This window comes from Rhincodon typus, chromosome 30 (assembly GCF_021869965.1).
Source record: "Rhincodon typus isolate 14 chromosome 30, sRhiTyp1.1, whole genome shotgun sequence".
Classification (NCBI taxonomy): Eukaryota; Metazoa; Chordata; class Chondrichthyes; order Orectolobiformes; family Rhincodontidae; genus Rhincodon; species Rhincodon typus.
The window spans coordinates 36,984,164-36,998,560 of NC_063361.1; the positions used below are offsets into that span (position 1 = coordinate 36,984,164).

Here is a 14,397-nt window from a genome sequence, read left to right on the forward strand (position 1 = left end):
TACCACCAAGAGTGGCTCGGCAGCAGTACCACAGATCGAGCTGGACATAACTGCTAGACTGGGTCTGCGGCAGGTGGTGAGGGAACCAACAAGAGGGAAAAACATACTTGAGCTAATCCTAATGCCTCCCACAGATGCATCTGTCCTTGACTGTATCAGTAAAAGCGCAAACTGCACAGTCCTTGAGGAGACAAAGTTCCATCATCACACTGCAAATATTCTGCATATTCAACATATCCCATTCCCATCACTACCATATTTACCATTACCTCCAAGCCAAGGGATTAACCCTGGTTCAATGGAGAGTGCAGGAGGGCATGCCAGGAGCAGCACCAGGCATACGTAACAATGAGGTTTCAAATTGGTAAAGCTACCAAACCGGACTATTTCGGTGCAAAACAGCATTAGCAGCAAGTGATAGACAAAGCTAATCAATCCACAACCAATGGATCAGATCTATGCTCTACAGTCCTGCCACATCCAGTTGTGAATGGTGGTGGACAATTAAACAACTCACTGGAGGAGGAGGCTCCACAAATATCCCCATCCTCAATGATGGAAGAACCCAGCACATCAGTGCAAAAGATAAGGCTGAAGCTTTCACAGCAATCTTCAGCCTGAAGTAACGAGTGAATCGTCCATCTCAGCCTTTCCCAGATGTCCCCAGCATTACAGATACTAGTCTTCAGCCAATTCAATTCCCTCCACGTGATAGCAAGAAATGGTTGGAGACAATGAATACTGCAAAGGCTACGGGCCCTGAGAACATTCCGGCAATAGTACTGAAGACTTGTGCTCCAGAACTTGCTGCCCTTCTAGCCTTCTTCATAGAAGGCAGACGAAAGTGGTGGAAGGGTGGTTTTCAGGCTAGAGGTCCATGTCTATTGGTATTCTGTAGGGATCCATACTGGGGCCTCTGCTGTTTGTGATATATATTAATGACTTAGATGAAAATGTAGATGGGTAGGTTAGTAAGTTTGCAGATGATACAAATATCAGTGGAGTTGTGGATAATGTAGAAGGTTGTCAAAGGATACAACAGGATACAGATCAGTTGCAGATATGGACAAAGAAATAGCAGATGGAGTTTAATCTGGGTAAATGTGAGGTTCTGCAGTTTGGAAGATCAAATGTTAAGGAAAGGTATAAAATTAATGGCAGGACCCTGAACAGCATTCATGTACAGATGGATCTTGGGGTTCAATTCCATAGCTCCCTGAAAGTGGCCATGCAAGTAGATAGGGTGGTAAAGAAGGCATATGATATGCTTGCCTTTATTGGTTGGGGAACTGAGTACAGGAGTCAGGATGTCATGTTGCAGCTTTATAAGACTTTGGTTAGGCCACACTTAAAGTATTGCTTTCAGTTGCCACATTACAGGAAGGATGTGGAAGCTTAGGAGAGGACGCAGAAGAGGTTTACCAGGATGCTGCCTGGATTAGAGGGTACGAGCTATAAGGAGAGACAAGAAAAACTAGAGTTGATTTCTCTAGAGCCGGAGAGGCTGAATGGAGACTTGATAGAAGTCTATAAAATTATGAGATGCATTGATAGGGTTGATGGTCAGAATCTTTTTCCCCAGAGTTGAAATGTCTAAAACCACGGAGGATGCATTTAAGGTGAGAGGGGGAATGCTCAAAGGAGACATGAGGGACAAGTTTTTTACACAGAGACTGGTAGGAGTCTGGAACACACTGCCAGAGGTGATGGTGGAGGCAGATACAATAGGGCATTTAAGAGACTTTTTGATAAGCACATGAATATGCAAGGAATGCAGGGATATGGATCAAGGGCAGGCAGAAGGGAATAGTTTCATTTGATGTCATGTTTGGAACAACATTGTGGGTTGAAGCTGCACAGTTCTATGTTCTAGCCAAGCTGTTCCAGTGCAGTTACAACATTGACATCTACCTGACAATGTGGAAATTTGCCCTCAAAAGGCAGGACAAATCTAACCCAGCCAATTATAGCCCCATCAGTTGTCTACTCCCAATCATCAGTAAAGTGATGGAAGGTGTCAGTAACAGAGTTATCAAGCAGCACCTGCTCAGCAATAACCTGCTCAGTGATGCCCAGTTAAGTGGCAAACAAGAGGTCAGAGGCTAGAAATCTTGCAATGAGTAACTCAACTCATGACTCTCCAAAGTCTGTGCAGAAGGCACAAGTCAAGAGTGTGAGGGAATGTTCCCCACTTGCCTGATTGAGTACAGCTCCAACAACACTCAAGACACCTTCCATGACAAAGTGACCTACTTGATTGGGCTCAAAGCCCTAAGTATTTCCTCAGTATTACAGTGTTTGTTGTAACAAAATGGGCCACCTCTGTATAGAATGCTGGAAGTTGTGTGGGAAGAAGATGTGACTTATCAGGATAAGAAGGAGCTTAGATGAAAAATCCCAGAGATTAAATTGTAGTTTTAGATACAAACATGAGTCTGAAGGTAAACATTGCTGTGAGTGCAAGAGAGATGCTTAAAGATTAGAGGTAGAAAGGATTTTAACCAAGAGATAAGGTAACCCCTCATTCCTCAAATGAAACAGATAACCCCATGACCGTGTTGAACCCCATGACCGTATTCACCCCATTACTGTAAAGGGATCAGGGGCTATTCAAAATCTTGCTGGAGAAAGAGTCGTTGAGTCATAGAGCTGTACAGCACAGAAATAGACCCTTCAGTCCAACTTGTCCATGCCGACCAGATATCCTAAATTAAAAACCGAAAGAACTGCGGATGCTGTAAATCAGGAACAAAAACAAAGTTGCTGGAAAAGCTCAGCAGGTCTGGCAGCATCTGTGAAGGCAAAAACAGAGTTAACGTTTCGGGTCCGGTGACCCTTCCTCAGAACTTAATCTAGTCCCATTTGCCAGCATTTGGCCCATATCCCTCTATACCCTTCCTATTCTTATACCCATCCAGATGCCTTTTAAAAGACATAATTGCATCAGCCTCCACCACTTCCTCTGGCAACTCATTCCATACACGCACCGCCCTCTGTGTGAAAAAGTTAGGTCAGTTTTAAATCTTTCCCCCTCACCTTAAACCTGTGCCCCTCTAGTTTCGGATTCCCCTTCTCTGGGGAAAACGACCTTGGTTATTCACCCTATCCATACCCCTTATGACTTTATAAACCTCTATAAGGTCACCCCTCATCCTCTGATGCTCCAAGGAAAATAACTCCAGTCTATTCAGCCTCTCCCTGTAGCTCAAATCCCCCAACCCCAGCAACATCCTTGTAAATCTTTTCTGAACCCTTTCAAGTTTCACAACATCTTTCCTGTAGCATTGAGACCAGAATTGCACCCAATATTCCAAAAGTGGCCTAACCGATGTCGTATACAGCTGTAACATGACATTCCGACTTCTATACTCATCATTCTTCCTCCAGAGTACACTGAAAGCTACAGTTTTAATAATTAGAATTAGTGGCAAGTATATCCCTATTCCATTGCATAGAGTGCATTTAGAACGTGATTCAATGTCCAGACAGTGGCAGTTAGAATTATTCAGAAACTACCCAGCAATGGAGTTGCATTTCTCCTGGGTAATGATTTGACAAGACTGAAAGTCATAGCTTCGTCCATAATCCCACTACGTCCAAGGAAGATTAAAGTGATTGGACAGTTACAGGTACGACTTTCAGGTATTTTTCCATCATGTGCGGTTGGTTAAATATAAACATCACCACGGGTCAACGTGATACCAGAAACAGATGTTAGAGTAGACAAAGCTTTATTTAAAGATGAGAATAATTTTTTAAGAAAGGGGTTTTAGTAAGTCTTCTTTAATTGAGATTCAGTAAGGGGATGTTAGCTATCATAGCAAGAGAATTTGAGTATTGGAGCAGGAATGCGTTGCTGTAATTATATAGGGCCTTGGCAAGTATACACCTGCAACATTGTGTGCAGTTTTGGTCTCCTTATCTGAGGAAGGATGTTCTGCCTGTGGAGAGAGTGCAACAACATTTTACCAGACTGATTCGTGGGATGGTGAGAATGATGTACAAAGAGAAAGTGGTTTGGCTAGAACTACATTCACTACAGTTGAAAAGGATGAGGGGAGATCTCATAGGAATGTATCGGATTCTGATAAGATTAGACAGGGTAGATGCAGGATGTTCCTGGTGATGGGGGAGTCCAGAACCAGGGGTCACAGTGTTAGGATAAAGGATAGTTCTTTTCTGACAAAGATGAAGGGGAATTTCTTCACCCAGACCTTGTGGAATTCTTTGCTACAGGAAACTCTTGAGGCCAAAACATTGAAGATTTTAACATGTGGATATGGTTCTTCAGGCTAAAGGGATCAAAGTGTATGGGAGAGAATGCAGGAACAGGGGACAGAGTTGGATGATCAGCCGTGATCCTATTGAATGGTGGAGCAGGCTCCAAGGGTAGAATGGCCTACTCCTGCTCCTATATTCTATATGCTTCTAAAAATCAGATTTAGAGTTAAACAATTAACACAATCAATCTCTACTGAAGCTCAGGCTGAAAAAATTCTGGAGGGTTACGATATTAACGTTCAAATGCTGATCAGGAAGTGGAGACATCTCACAGACCTACAGTGTGGTACTGCCCAAATATTGCAAGGAGATATTGTAAGGAGTACACAAAATTCCTATGGCAGGATATGCAGGAATATTTAAAAAAAAGTCAAGCATGGACAAAACAGTGTTTTTACTGACCGGTCTTCATAAGGATGTAGTACAGTCTGTAAAACACGCCATAGATATCAGTTAGTGAGCAAATCTCAACATATAATCAAACGAGCAACTTTAATAATAAGGTGTAGAGCTGGATGAACACAGCAGGCCAAGCAGCATCAGAGGAGCAGGAAGGCTGACGTTTCGGGCCTAGACCCTTCTTCAGAAATGGGAGGGAGGAGGGTAACTTCTTCAGGGTAGGCATCCTTAGAAGAGGCTTCGCACTGGGGTTAAAATTGTTTCAGAGATAGTAGGAACTGCAGATGCTGGCATTTCTGAAGAAGGGTCTAGGCCCGAAACGTCAGCCTTGCTGATCCTCTGATGCTGCTTGGCCTGCTGTGTTCATCCAGCTCTACACCTTGTTATCTCAGATACTCCAGCATCTGCAGTTCCTACTATCTCTGTAGCAACTTTAATATCCATACCAGTTTTTAAAGAACCGTTCAATAAAGTATTAGACCATAACCCATTCTCCTGCCCTCTCCCTGTAACCCTTGATCCCCTTACCAATCAAGAATCTATCTCTATCTTAAATACACTCAGCCTCTGCAGTCCTTTGCGTCAATGGGTTCCTCACCTTCACCATCCTCTGGCTTAAGAAATTCTCCCTCATCTCAATTCTAAAGGGTTGTCCTTTCACTGAGACTGTCACCTTGGTTCTTAATCTCTCCTACTAGTGGAATCATCAGATTCAAGTTTCAATCAGATTGCCCCTCACCCTTCTTGCTGGGGAACTCCATAAGGTACAGACCCAGAATCCTCAGCCACTCCTCATATGACAAGCCCTTCATCCCAAGGTTCTTGTAAATCTCCTCTGGACCCCTCCAACTCCAGCACATTTGGAGGGGGCCCAAACTGCTCACTATATTCCAAATGCAGAGTGACCAGAACCTTATACAGCCTTAACAGTTCATCTCTGCTGTTGTATTCTATCCCTCTTACAATGAATACCAACATTGCATTTGCCTTCCTGACTGCCAACTGAACGTGCATGTTAACTTTAAGAGAATCCTGAACTAGGACTCCCAAGTGCCTTTGTGCTTCAGATTTTCAAAGCCTTCCCCCTTTATCCTCACTCTCTGTCTCTGCCAGTCAGCCAATCTTCTACCAATGCCAATATCTTGCCCTAACACCATGGGGGTTTATCTTATTTAGCAGCCTCCTTTGTGGCACCTTGTCAATGGCCTTCTGGAAATCCAAATAGATCACATCCACTGGCTCTCCTTTGTCTAACTCGCTTGTTATCCCCTCAAAGAATTCTAACAGGTTTGTCAGGCAAAATACAAAATCAGAATTTAAAAAAGAAACGAGAGAAGAAATAAAAGAAATAGAGCCAAAAAAAGAAAAACGTCTAGCTTGACTTAAAGTCCTCATCAAAATGAAAAGGAAAAAGTCCAGATTTTAAAGTCATATCTCCCTGGGCCTAGCCCTGGTTTGGAGTTTCAGTCAGCCTCCTCCAGGGGCACACTCCACCAATCGCCCTTTGCTGCTGCCACCAATCATTAGGAGAAGCTGCCTCTGTTGCCGTGGCCGCCACACATGCTCAGGCCTGCCCTCCACATGCTGAAGACGCCGATAAAGTTTTTTTCGCATTACTGGCTAGTTTACCCTCGTATTTCATCTTCTCACCCTCGTTGCTTTTTTAGTTTGAGTTTGAAACGAAAACAGAAATTGCTGGAAAAAGTCAGCAGGTCTGGCAGAATCTGCAGAGAGAAATCAAACTTAACGTTTTGGGTGTAGTGACGCTTCTTCGAAACTGATGGCAGGTAGAAGAATGTTGTTTTTTTAAGCAGAAGATTGGGCGGAGGGAAATGGGGTAAGCAGTAAACGATAGGTGGCGATAGAGCCCAAAGAAAGAGAAGGACAGTTGGACAGACAAAGGTGTGGATACTGATCTGGCGAGGAGGGTGAACAGCTGCTAATGAGGACAATTAGAGGTTAACAATGCGTTGTGTGTAGTAGCAGTCCATGTGATAAATTGGTAAGAGTCCTAGTGAACATGCTGAATTTCCTTAGCCTCCTGAGGAAGCAGAGAGGCATCGTCGTGCCTTCTTGACAAGAGTGGACCGGGACAGTTTATTGGTGATCATCACTCCCAGGAACTTGACCCTCTTATCCATCTCTACCCGAGCTCCATTGCTGGAGATTTAGTTATTCCCTGCTAGTTTTTAAAGGCTTCCCATTAATCTTCACCACATTGTAAGCTTTCTTTTGCTTTTATGCGGTCTCAGACTTCCATTGTCAGCAATGATTGCCTCATCCCGCCCCTTAATATGTTTCTTCTTCCTTGGGATTAATTTCTGCTGTGCCTCCTGAATTACCCCCAAAAACTCCAGCCTTACCAACAATAACGTAATCGCCAATTTCAATTTATGCTGTAAGCTCATTCACCTTGTTTCATACACTGCATGCATTTAAGTACAATCCCCTCAGACCTGCATTGACTTGTCACCCTTCTCACTATTGTCCCCTTATCTGCTGTGCCGGAAATTAGATTCCCCAGCCTTTCCATACTCTCCGTCTAATTACTTGTTCTGGAACTTTAATAACCTCTGCTGAGCCTTCCCCCACCCTTCCCCACTTAACTTTTTCCATGCAATTGAACCCCTAGTTATGTAATTCGCCAGGACTCTGGTCCCAGCATGATTCAGGTACAGCCCGTCCCATTGGAACAGCTCCCTCCTTCCCCAGTACTGGTGCCAACGTCCCATGAACTTAAACCAGTTTCTCCCACACCAATCTTTGAGCCACATGTTTACCTCTTTAATCTTGTTGACCTTATGCCAATTTGCTCGTGGTTTAGGTAGTAATCCAGAGATCATTATCTCTTTGGTTCTGCTTTCTAATTTAGTTCCTCGCTGCTCGTAGTCCCTCAGCAAAACCTCTTTCCCCAATATTATTGGTACCAACGTTGACCACAACAACTAGATCATTCACTTATAGTCACACTTTCCTGGCCCTGACGACTGACCAAATTCAAGGAAGTTAATTGAATTAGTGTGACTGCCTCCTGAAACTCAGTGTCCAGGTAACTCTCCCCCTCCCCGATGCATCACAATGTTTAAAGCTTAGATTCCAGCTCATCAAATCTGAGCCTCAGTTCCTCAAGCAACCAACACTTGCTACAGATGTGGTCACTATAGACCACAATGGGGTCCACCAGCTCCCATACTATGCAATTACAACACATTGCCTGGCCCTGTTTCTCTATTTTACTTACTTAGTTCTTAAGTTAATTTTTAAAAATTTGCCATTGGTCCGTTAGTTTGTAACTTGTAAATATTTCCTCAATTTAACTTCAATCTGAAAGTAACTAATAATTAAAAAAAAACTGGACAGGCAATGGTCTAGTGGTATTATCACTATCCAGAAACTCAGCTAATGTTCTGGGGACCCGGGTTAGAATCCCACCATGGCAGATGGTGGAATTTGAATTCAATTGAAAAAAAAACAGGGAGTTAAGAATCTACTGATGACAATGAAACCATTGCTAATTGTTGGAAAACCCCATCTGGTTCACTAATGTCCTTCAGGGAAGGAAATCTCTCATTCTTACCTGGTCCAGCCCACATGACTCCAGATGCACTGCACGTGGTTGACTCTCAACTGCCCACTGAAATGGCCCAGCAAGTTGTATCAGTCACTACAAAGTCTCAAAGAAATGAAACCAGACCGAGGCACCGGAGAGACAATGGCAGAAACAGCCCTGTCGACCCTGCAAAGTCCTCCTTACTAACATCTGGCGGCTAGTGCCAAAATTGGGAGAGCTGTCTCACAGGCTAGTTAAGCTACAGCCTTACACAGTCATACTCAGAGTCATACATTACAGGCAATGTCCCAGACGCCACCATCACCACCTCTGGATATGTCCTGTCCCACTGGCAGGACAGACCCAGCAGAGGTGGCAGCACAGTGGGATACAGTCAGGAGGAGTTGCCCTGGGAGTCCTCAACATTGACTCAGATCCTGAGGTCTCATGGATTCAGGTTAAACATGGGCAAGGAAACCTCCAGCTGGTTACCATGTACTGTCCTCCCTCAGCTGATGAATCAGTGACAGGTGAGGATAAGATTAAATAGATCTTTCTCTCTTGTTGGTTCTCTGTGGCACCCTGAGTCTCACAGCTATGTTCTTTAGGACTCAGCCAGCAGTGCTGCTGCAAAGCCACTCTTGGTTATCGTTACTGATGTCGCCCATCCAGAGTATATTCTATGCCCTTATCCTAAGTATTTCCTGCAAGAACTGCAGCACCCTAGCTTGTCTTCTTGTGAGTGATATCTGAACCCCTGACCTTTTGACTTCTATGTTCAATACTTTCACTTTTTTCTACAAACAACAGACATGATTTCTGCTAGCATATAAATATTTTAATTGTATTTGAAATACAGCCAAATTTAAAAAGCATAATTGATACATTTTAAAATAAAATTACTGAAGTTGTAAACCTGCTCTGCCACTAGAAGATGGCATCTGTTTCTTTTCATATTTTAACCATTAATTTTTTTTAAGTTAAAATAGTCATTTATAGAACCAAATTCTAAAGCTGCAGCAAGTCAACAATTTCAGTAATTCAGCAGCAGATTTTTCAGAAAATCCCAGTGTGGTTCACAACCTCTAAAACCAAGAAAACACAGACACAGCACACTCCCAAACAAGAGGAAAATGTTACACTTCTCAGTCACCACACAGACTGACACCAACCATGTAACTAAGACTCCTCATAGATAGAAGGGAAGGACGGGAGAGAAACCTGCCTCTCTGAGCTTGGTCGAACCTAGCATTTTCCATTTTTACAGGTCAATCAGAACATTACAGCAGTAATATTGAGAATAGAGGCATTTTGGTTTGGAGCCCTGATCTGGCCTTCTCATTGTATAGGGAGATCTGACACACATTATCATGTCTTCCTGTTTGGTGAGTGGTCCAGGAGAGGTGGGGGGGGCGGGGTTAGTGAAAGTGCAAGTTGACAGCATTTCCCATCACCATTTTTGTTTACATCAACTGTGATTAGACAAGACTGCTGGACAGCAATCGAAAACATCCTGACCTCTAACATGAAGGTGGCTGCTGACTGAAAATCAATGCAAGGATAAAGATCAGTGCAAACAATCAGCCATCCAGATTCTCAGTGATTGGACAACAGAATCTGGTTGCTTTCATTCGTTGGCCATGATTTCAGGTAGATGAGGGGGTAGACATGGCAATATTTGTACTGGGTTAACTTTGTGTTTAACAGCAGCCCGGGCTTAATCCTAGGGTTAACTGAATTTCTGCAGAAAACAGTATCTGTCCAAGTTGGAACTGTGGGTGGGGGAACCAATCTTTAGGAAGACAGAGGCAGCAAAGGAGTGATTCGCCCACTAGTTTGGATGGGAGAATTATTTTAAAAATGCATTTGTCTAACACGCTCAGAGAAGCAGGACTGACAAGTTATAGCTGAAGCAGAATGAGCTAACAGAGAAAGCTAAACTCTATCAGGTCACCGCAGCTTCAAAGAATAAATGACGCACTGACGATCCTGGAGTCTGACACTAAAAAGCTGAACATCACACTCCCCTGGACTTCCTGTACTTTTATATCTTTTGGATCTAGACTAGGACAGACTTCAAGGCAAGTTTGAGTTCTGAAAACATGACAGATTAGTAGCAGATAGACAGGAAGCACCATCTAGGTTGAGCTACAGAATAACACAAGGAGGGCGACTCTTGACAATTTTCTGTACTTCTTCTCCATTGTTGGCTTTTTGGATTGCATCGAGGACCTACAAGAGAGGGGGAGTAATCAAACCAAGTTGAAAAACCACTTCTCATATAACCTGCTTAGCAAGCTACACAGCAATCAGCATCAACTGCATTCTTCAGATTTGATTTGCTTAGTCATGTACTCGTACACAGATATTTCCTTAAGAGTACCTCCCTGGAGTTTATTGTTAAACAAGTACTAAAACATTGAGAAATTATGCCACACCTTCAACACAGTCAAACGTCACAAAGCTTTTCAAAGTAGTAATCAAGCAAACTTTGGTACAGAACTGTGGTGGGAGACATTTGGACAGAAAGTTGAAAGTTTGGGTTTATTTTCAGAAGTGAAGTAAAGGAGGAGGTCTGGTTACAATTCCAGAACTTAGGACTGAAGCAAATAAAGGCAAGACTGCCAATGGTTGAGTGATTAGAATCAGGAAGTTTTTATTTCCTATTTGTTTATGGGATGTGGGCGTCGCTAGCTGGCCAGCATTTCTTGCCCATCCCTAGTTGCCCTTGAGAAGGTGATGGTGAGCTGCCTTCTTGAACCACTGCAGTCCTCCTGCATATAGCGAGGGAATATTAGAGGCCAGAATTAAATGAGTGTAGTATTGGAGGAGCTTATGGAGATAGGGAGCAAAGCCAGGGAGGAATGTGAGCACAAGGACATTATATAATATGCCAATGCAGGTGAACAGCAAATGACATTTCAATAGAGTTTGATAAGGCCAAATGCTGGAAAATGGGATTCAAATACTTAGGAGGTTGTTTTTGACTGCTGCATATTGGCTTAACGGCCTTTTCCTGTGTTGTAGACCTCCAGGACTCTAAAAGTGGAGCCACTGGGCCAATTGGTCCGTTTCGGTGCCAGGATTCTGGCAAATTCACCAGGATATGTAGCGAGGAATAAGGTGGAACAAAGGGCAAGCAAATGTGTTTAGATTTCTATGAATATAGTTTTGAAAGGATTAAAATGTCTACTTACATCTTCAGGGTATGGAAAGCCACCAGTTTCTAGCTTGGAAAAGACCAGCTTCCCATTGATTTCAATCTCAAAGCTGCCTGAAGTCAGAGAAAGAAAATATCATTGAAACACACAAATTACAATCTGTCTTAGAGTACTTAATGAAGATACTGCTGTAAACCATGCCATGGAGTGACTGGGCTCAATCTATGGCCATGACCACCTCTTAAATCAGTCATGATCTAGCAAATTGGAAGAACAGCTCAAAGGACCAAAAAGTCTTGCTCCTCGTGGAAACACAACAGGAATGATGGCAAAGCTGTAGTCAAAAGGAAGAAAGGCTCCAAGGCTCCTCCAACAGCAACTTTTAAACCAGTAACCTCTACCCCATAGATGGATAAGGGCAGCAGAAACACTGGAAACCATTGCCCACAAATAACGTTCCCTCTAAGTTACAGTTGGGCAGACAAAGGAATGAATGGGTCAAGGTCAGCCTGGAAGAATCAATAGCAGCTAATGGGGATTGTTAATGGCTTGACAATGGGTTGTTTGTGGTAGCAGCCCATGTGATGACAAGGCCTGCTGTGTGGGAGTTGGGTAAGGACATTGGAGAAGGTGCTAAGGCCGTAAAATTATTGAACTCTATATTCAGCCCTGAAGACCACAGGGTTCCCAAATAGAAAATGAGATGCTGGAATCTGAGATGCTATCTCTGCTGAAATGAAACCTTGTTTTTGTTTCTGATTTCCAACATCTGCAGTTCCTTAGATTTTTTTTTGTTTAGTGTCACAAAATAAATAATTGGGCTGGGAGTCTGTGGATCACTTCAATCTCCAGTTACACAGGACTGCTGTGAGCAGGTATCCTTACCCAAGGTCCCCAATGGAAAGTGAGAGATTCCCACATAAAGAGGCCTCCATTGTGAAGCTCCATTGAATGTTCAGGAGTTTCCAGACAGTGGATAAAGGGAGAAAAAGTGGATGATGTGCAGCAATACACCTTTGGAGCAAACGGAACTTGAAACAGGCATTCTTGCCCAGAGGTACAGACAATGCCACTGTGCCACAACAGCCTCAAAAACTCAACATTTTTTTATATACCCACCACTAAATCTTACGTTTGACGAATTAAACGATAAGTGCAGTGCAACAACAAGACAAACGAAGGAAGGGTATGGAAAGAGGGTGAGAACTAAATTAAAATATAGTATGATTTATTTATTGTCACAAGCATCTTTTTACAAAATACACTGAAGAGTTTTGGATAGTGTCGCCACTCTCTAGTGCCATCTTAAAACACAAAGATAAACTAAACCATAGAATATAAAGGCAGACAAAATGAAGAAATAAAGAAAGTGTCCAACTTTATAGTCCACCTTGTTAAGGAGGAGTTTGAGGGGGAGATAATGCATGTGAGCCCATTTCTCTGCCCAGTGTCTTATTCTCTGTCCAGAGATGCTATTACAACCTCTGGATATGTTTTTCTAAGCCACTGCCAAATCACTTAAGTTTCTAATGAAAAGAACAATTTAGAAACATAGCCCATCAGGGCCAGTGCACTGGCAACAGAGTGAGAGGAAAAGTACGGAGAGAAGGAGGGGTTAAATTAAAATGGAGTTGGAGAGAGGAGATCATGCATTCCAGTCCCCATGGGGTCCATCTCTTTCTAAAGGCAAAAGCACAGCGTTAAAACGTGGTGAAAACATTCCTCACAATTGTATGGCACCACAAAGCAGTATAGAGCCATTTGTTTCACTTTGCTAGTGGGATCTTGCTCCGTGTAAATTGGCTAGACATTTGCTTTCCCACCCAGAGATATGACTGTTCAATATAATCTGCTGTATGTGAACTATGTCTGAGGAATGGAATCATTTGAATGGTTGTTTGCAGATTAGCTATTCTAAGCAGAGGACCTCCCAAGGTCCCAGATTTCATTTTTATTGATGTTCACCTATAAAAGCACACACCATACAAAGTTCTTCGCCGTCAATAAGAGAAATGAGCAAACCTGCAATTATTACAGCAACCCATCTGAAAGAAAGGTATTAATGTATTGTATTACCTCTCTTCCCAACATTTCCGGAGATCTCCGCATCAGGAAACTTCCCCTCAATGGTATCGGAGAGTTTCTGATAGCGGTCTTCGTACCCTCATGCACCACTACAAAAAGAAACACAAAAATGGAGTTTGCCTGAAACTTCACAGAAGGTGTAGCAGCAAATTTATTAACAGTATCACAACAGCCAGTGCAATTATCTGACAAAGTGTCATACATAATTAAAATACTCAGCATATTCTTGAGCCACCTTGTTTCCTGAATTAACATCCCAAATTCCAGCAGGTCCTCGCTCACATGGTGCAACAGTATGCAAGATTTCATGTTAGCCTTGGTTCAGTGGGGAGTGCACACAGCTCAAGTTGGAAAGTCAGGAATTCAGGACTTAGCCAGAGACTTGAGTATTTAATCCAAGCTGCAACACCAGGGTCAGCAGTGAGGGTGCACCGTGCCATCAGTGTATGATTCTCTTAAAACCCAATCTATCACGTTACATACTATATTTGGTCTCCCCCTGCCCTCTGTAGTTCACGGGATATTCGTACAAGCAAATCCCATAAACAAGAACAAGGTCAATGTATTATTCCCAGCATTCTACGTTGAACAGTAAATCAGTAATTCTGAGGATCTGAGATAACAAGGTGTAGAGCTGGATGAACACAGCAGGCCAAGCAGCAGAGGAATAGGAAAGCTGACGTTTCGGGCCTAGACCCTTCTTCAGAAATGGGGGAGGGGTAGGGGGTTCTGAAATAAATAGGGAGACAGGGGGAGGCGGATAGAAGATGGATAGAGGAGAAGATAGGTGGAGAGGAGACAGACAGGTCAAAGAGGCGGGGATGGAGCCAGTAAAGGTGAGCGTAGGTGGGGAGTTAGGGAGGAGATAGGTCAGTCCAGGGAGGATGGACAGTTCAAGGGGGCGGGATGAGGCTAGTAGGT

At 43.2% G+C, this 14,397-nt stretch overlaps 1 protein-coding gene across 1 annotated transcript in view; it reads right to left on the reverse strand.

Moving 5' to 3' along the window:
* Nucleotides 1-9,046: 9,046 nt before the first annotated feature.
* Nucleotides 9,047-14,397, reverse strand: part of selenow2a (selenoprotein W, 2a) — a 34,793-nt gene continuing 29,442 nt past the window's right edge. Inside the window, exons 2-4 of the mRNA XM_048614429.1 lie at nucleotides 13,468-13,602; nucleotides 11,428-11,504; nucleotides 9,047-10,462 (exon numbers count right to left, since the gene is read on the reverse strand). Coding sequence (XP_048470386.1) covers nucleotides 10,379-10,462; nucleotides 11,428-11,504; nucleotides 13,468-13,602 — 296 coding nt within the window. The 3' untranslated portion in view covers nucleotides 9,047-10,378. The remainder of the gene's footprint in view (nucleotides 10,463-11,427; nucleotides 11,505-13,467; nucleotides 13,603-14,397) is intronic.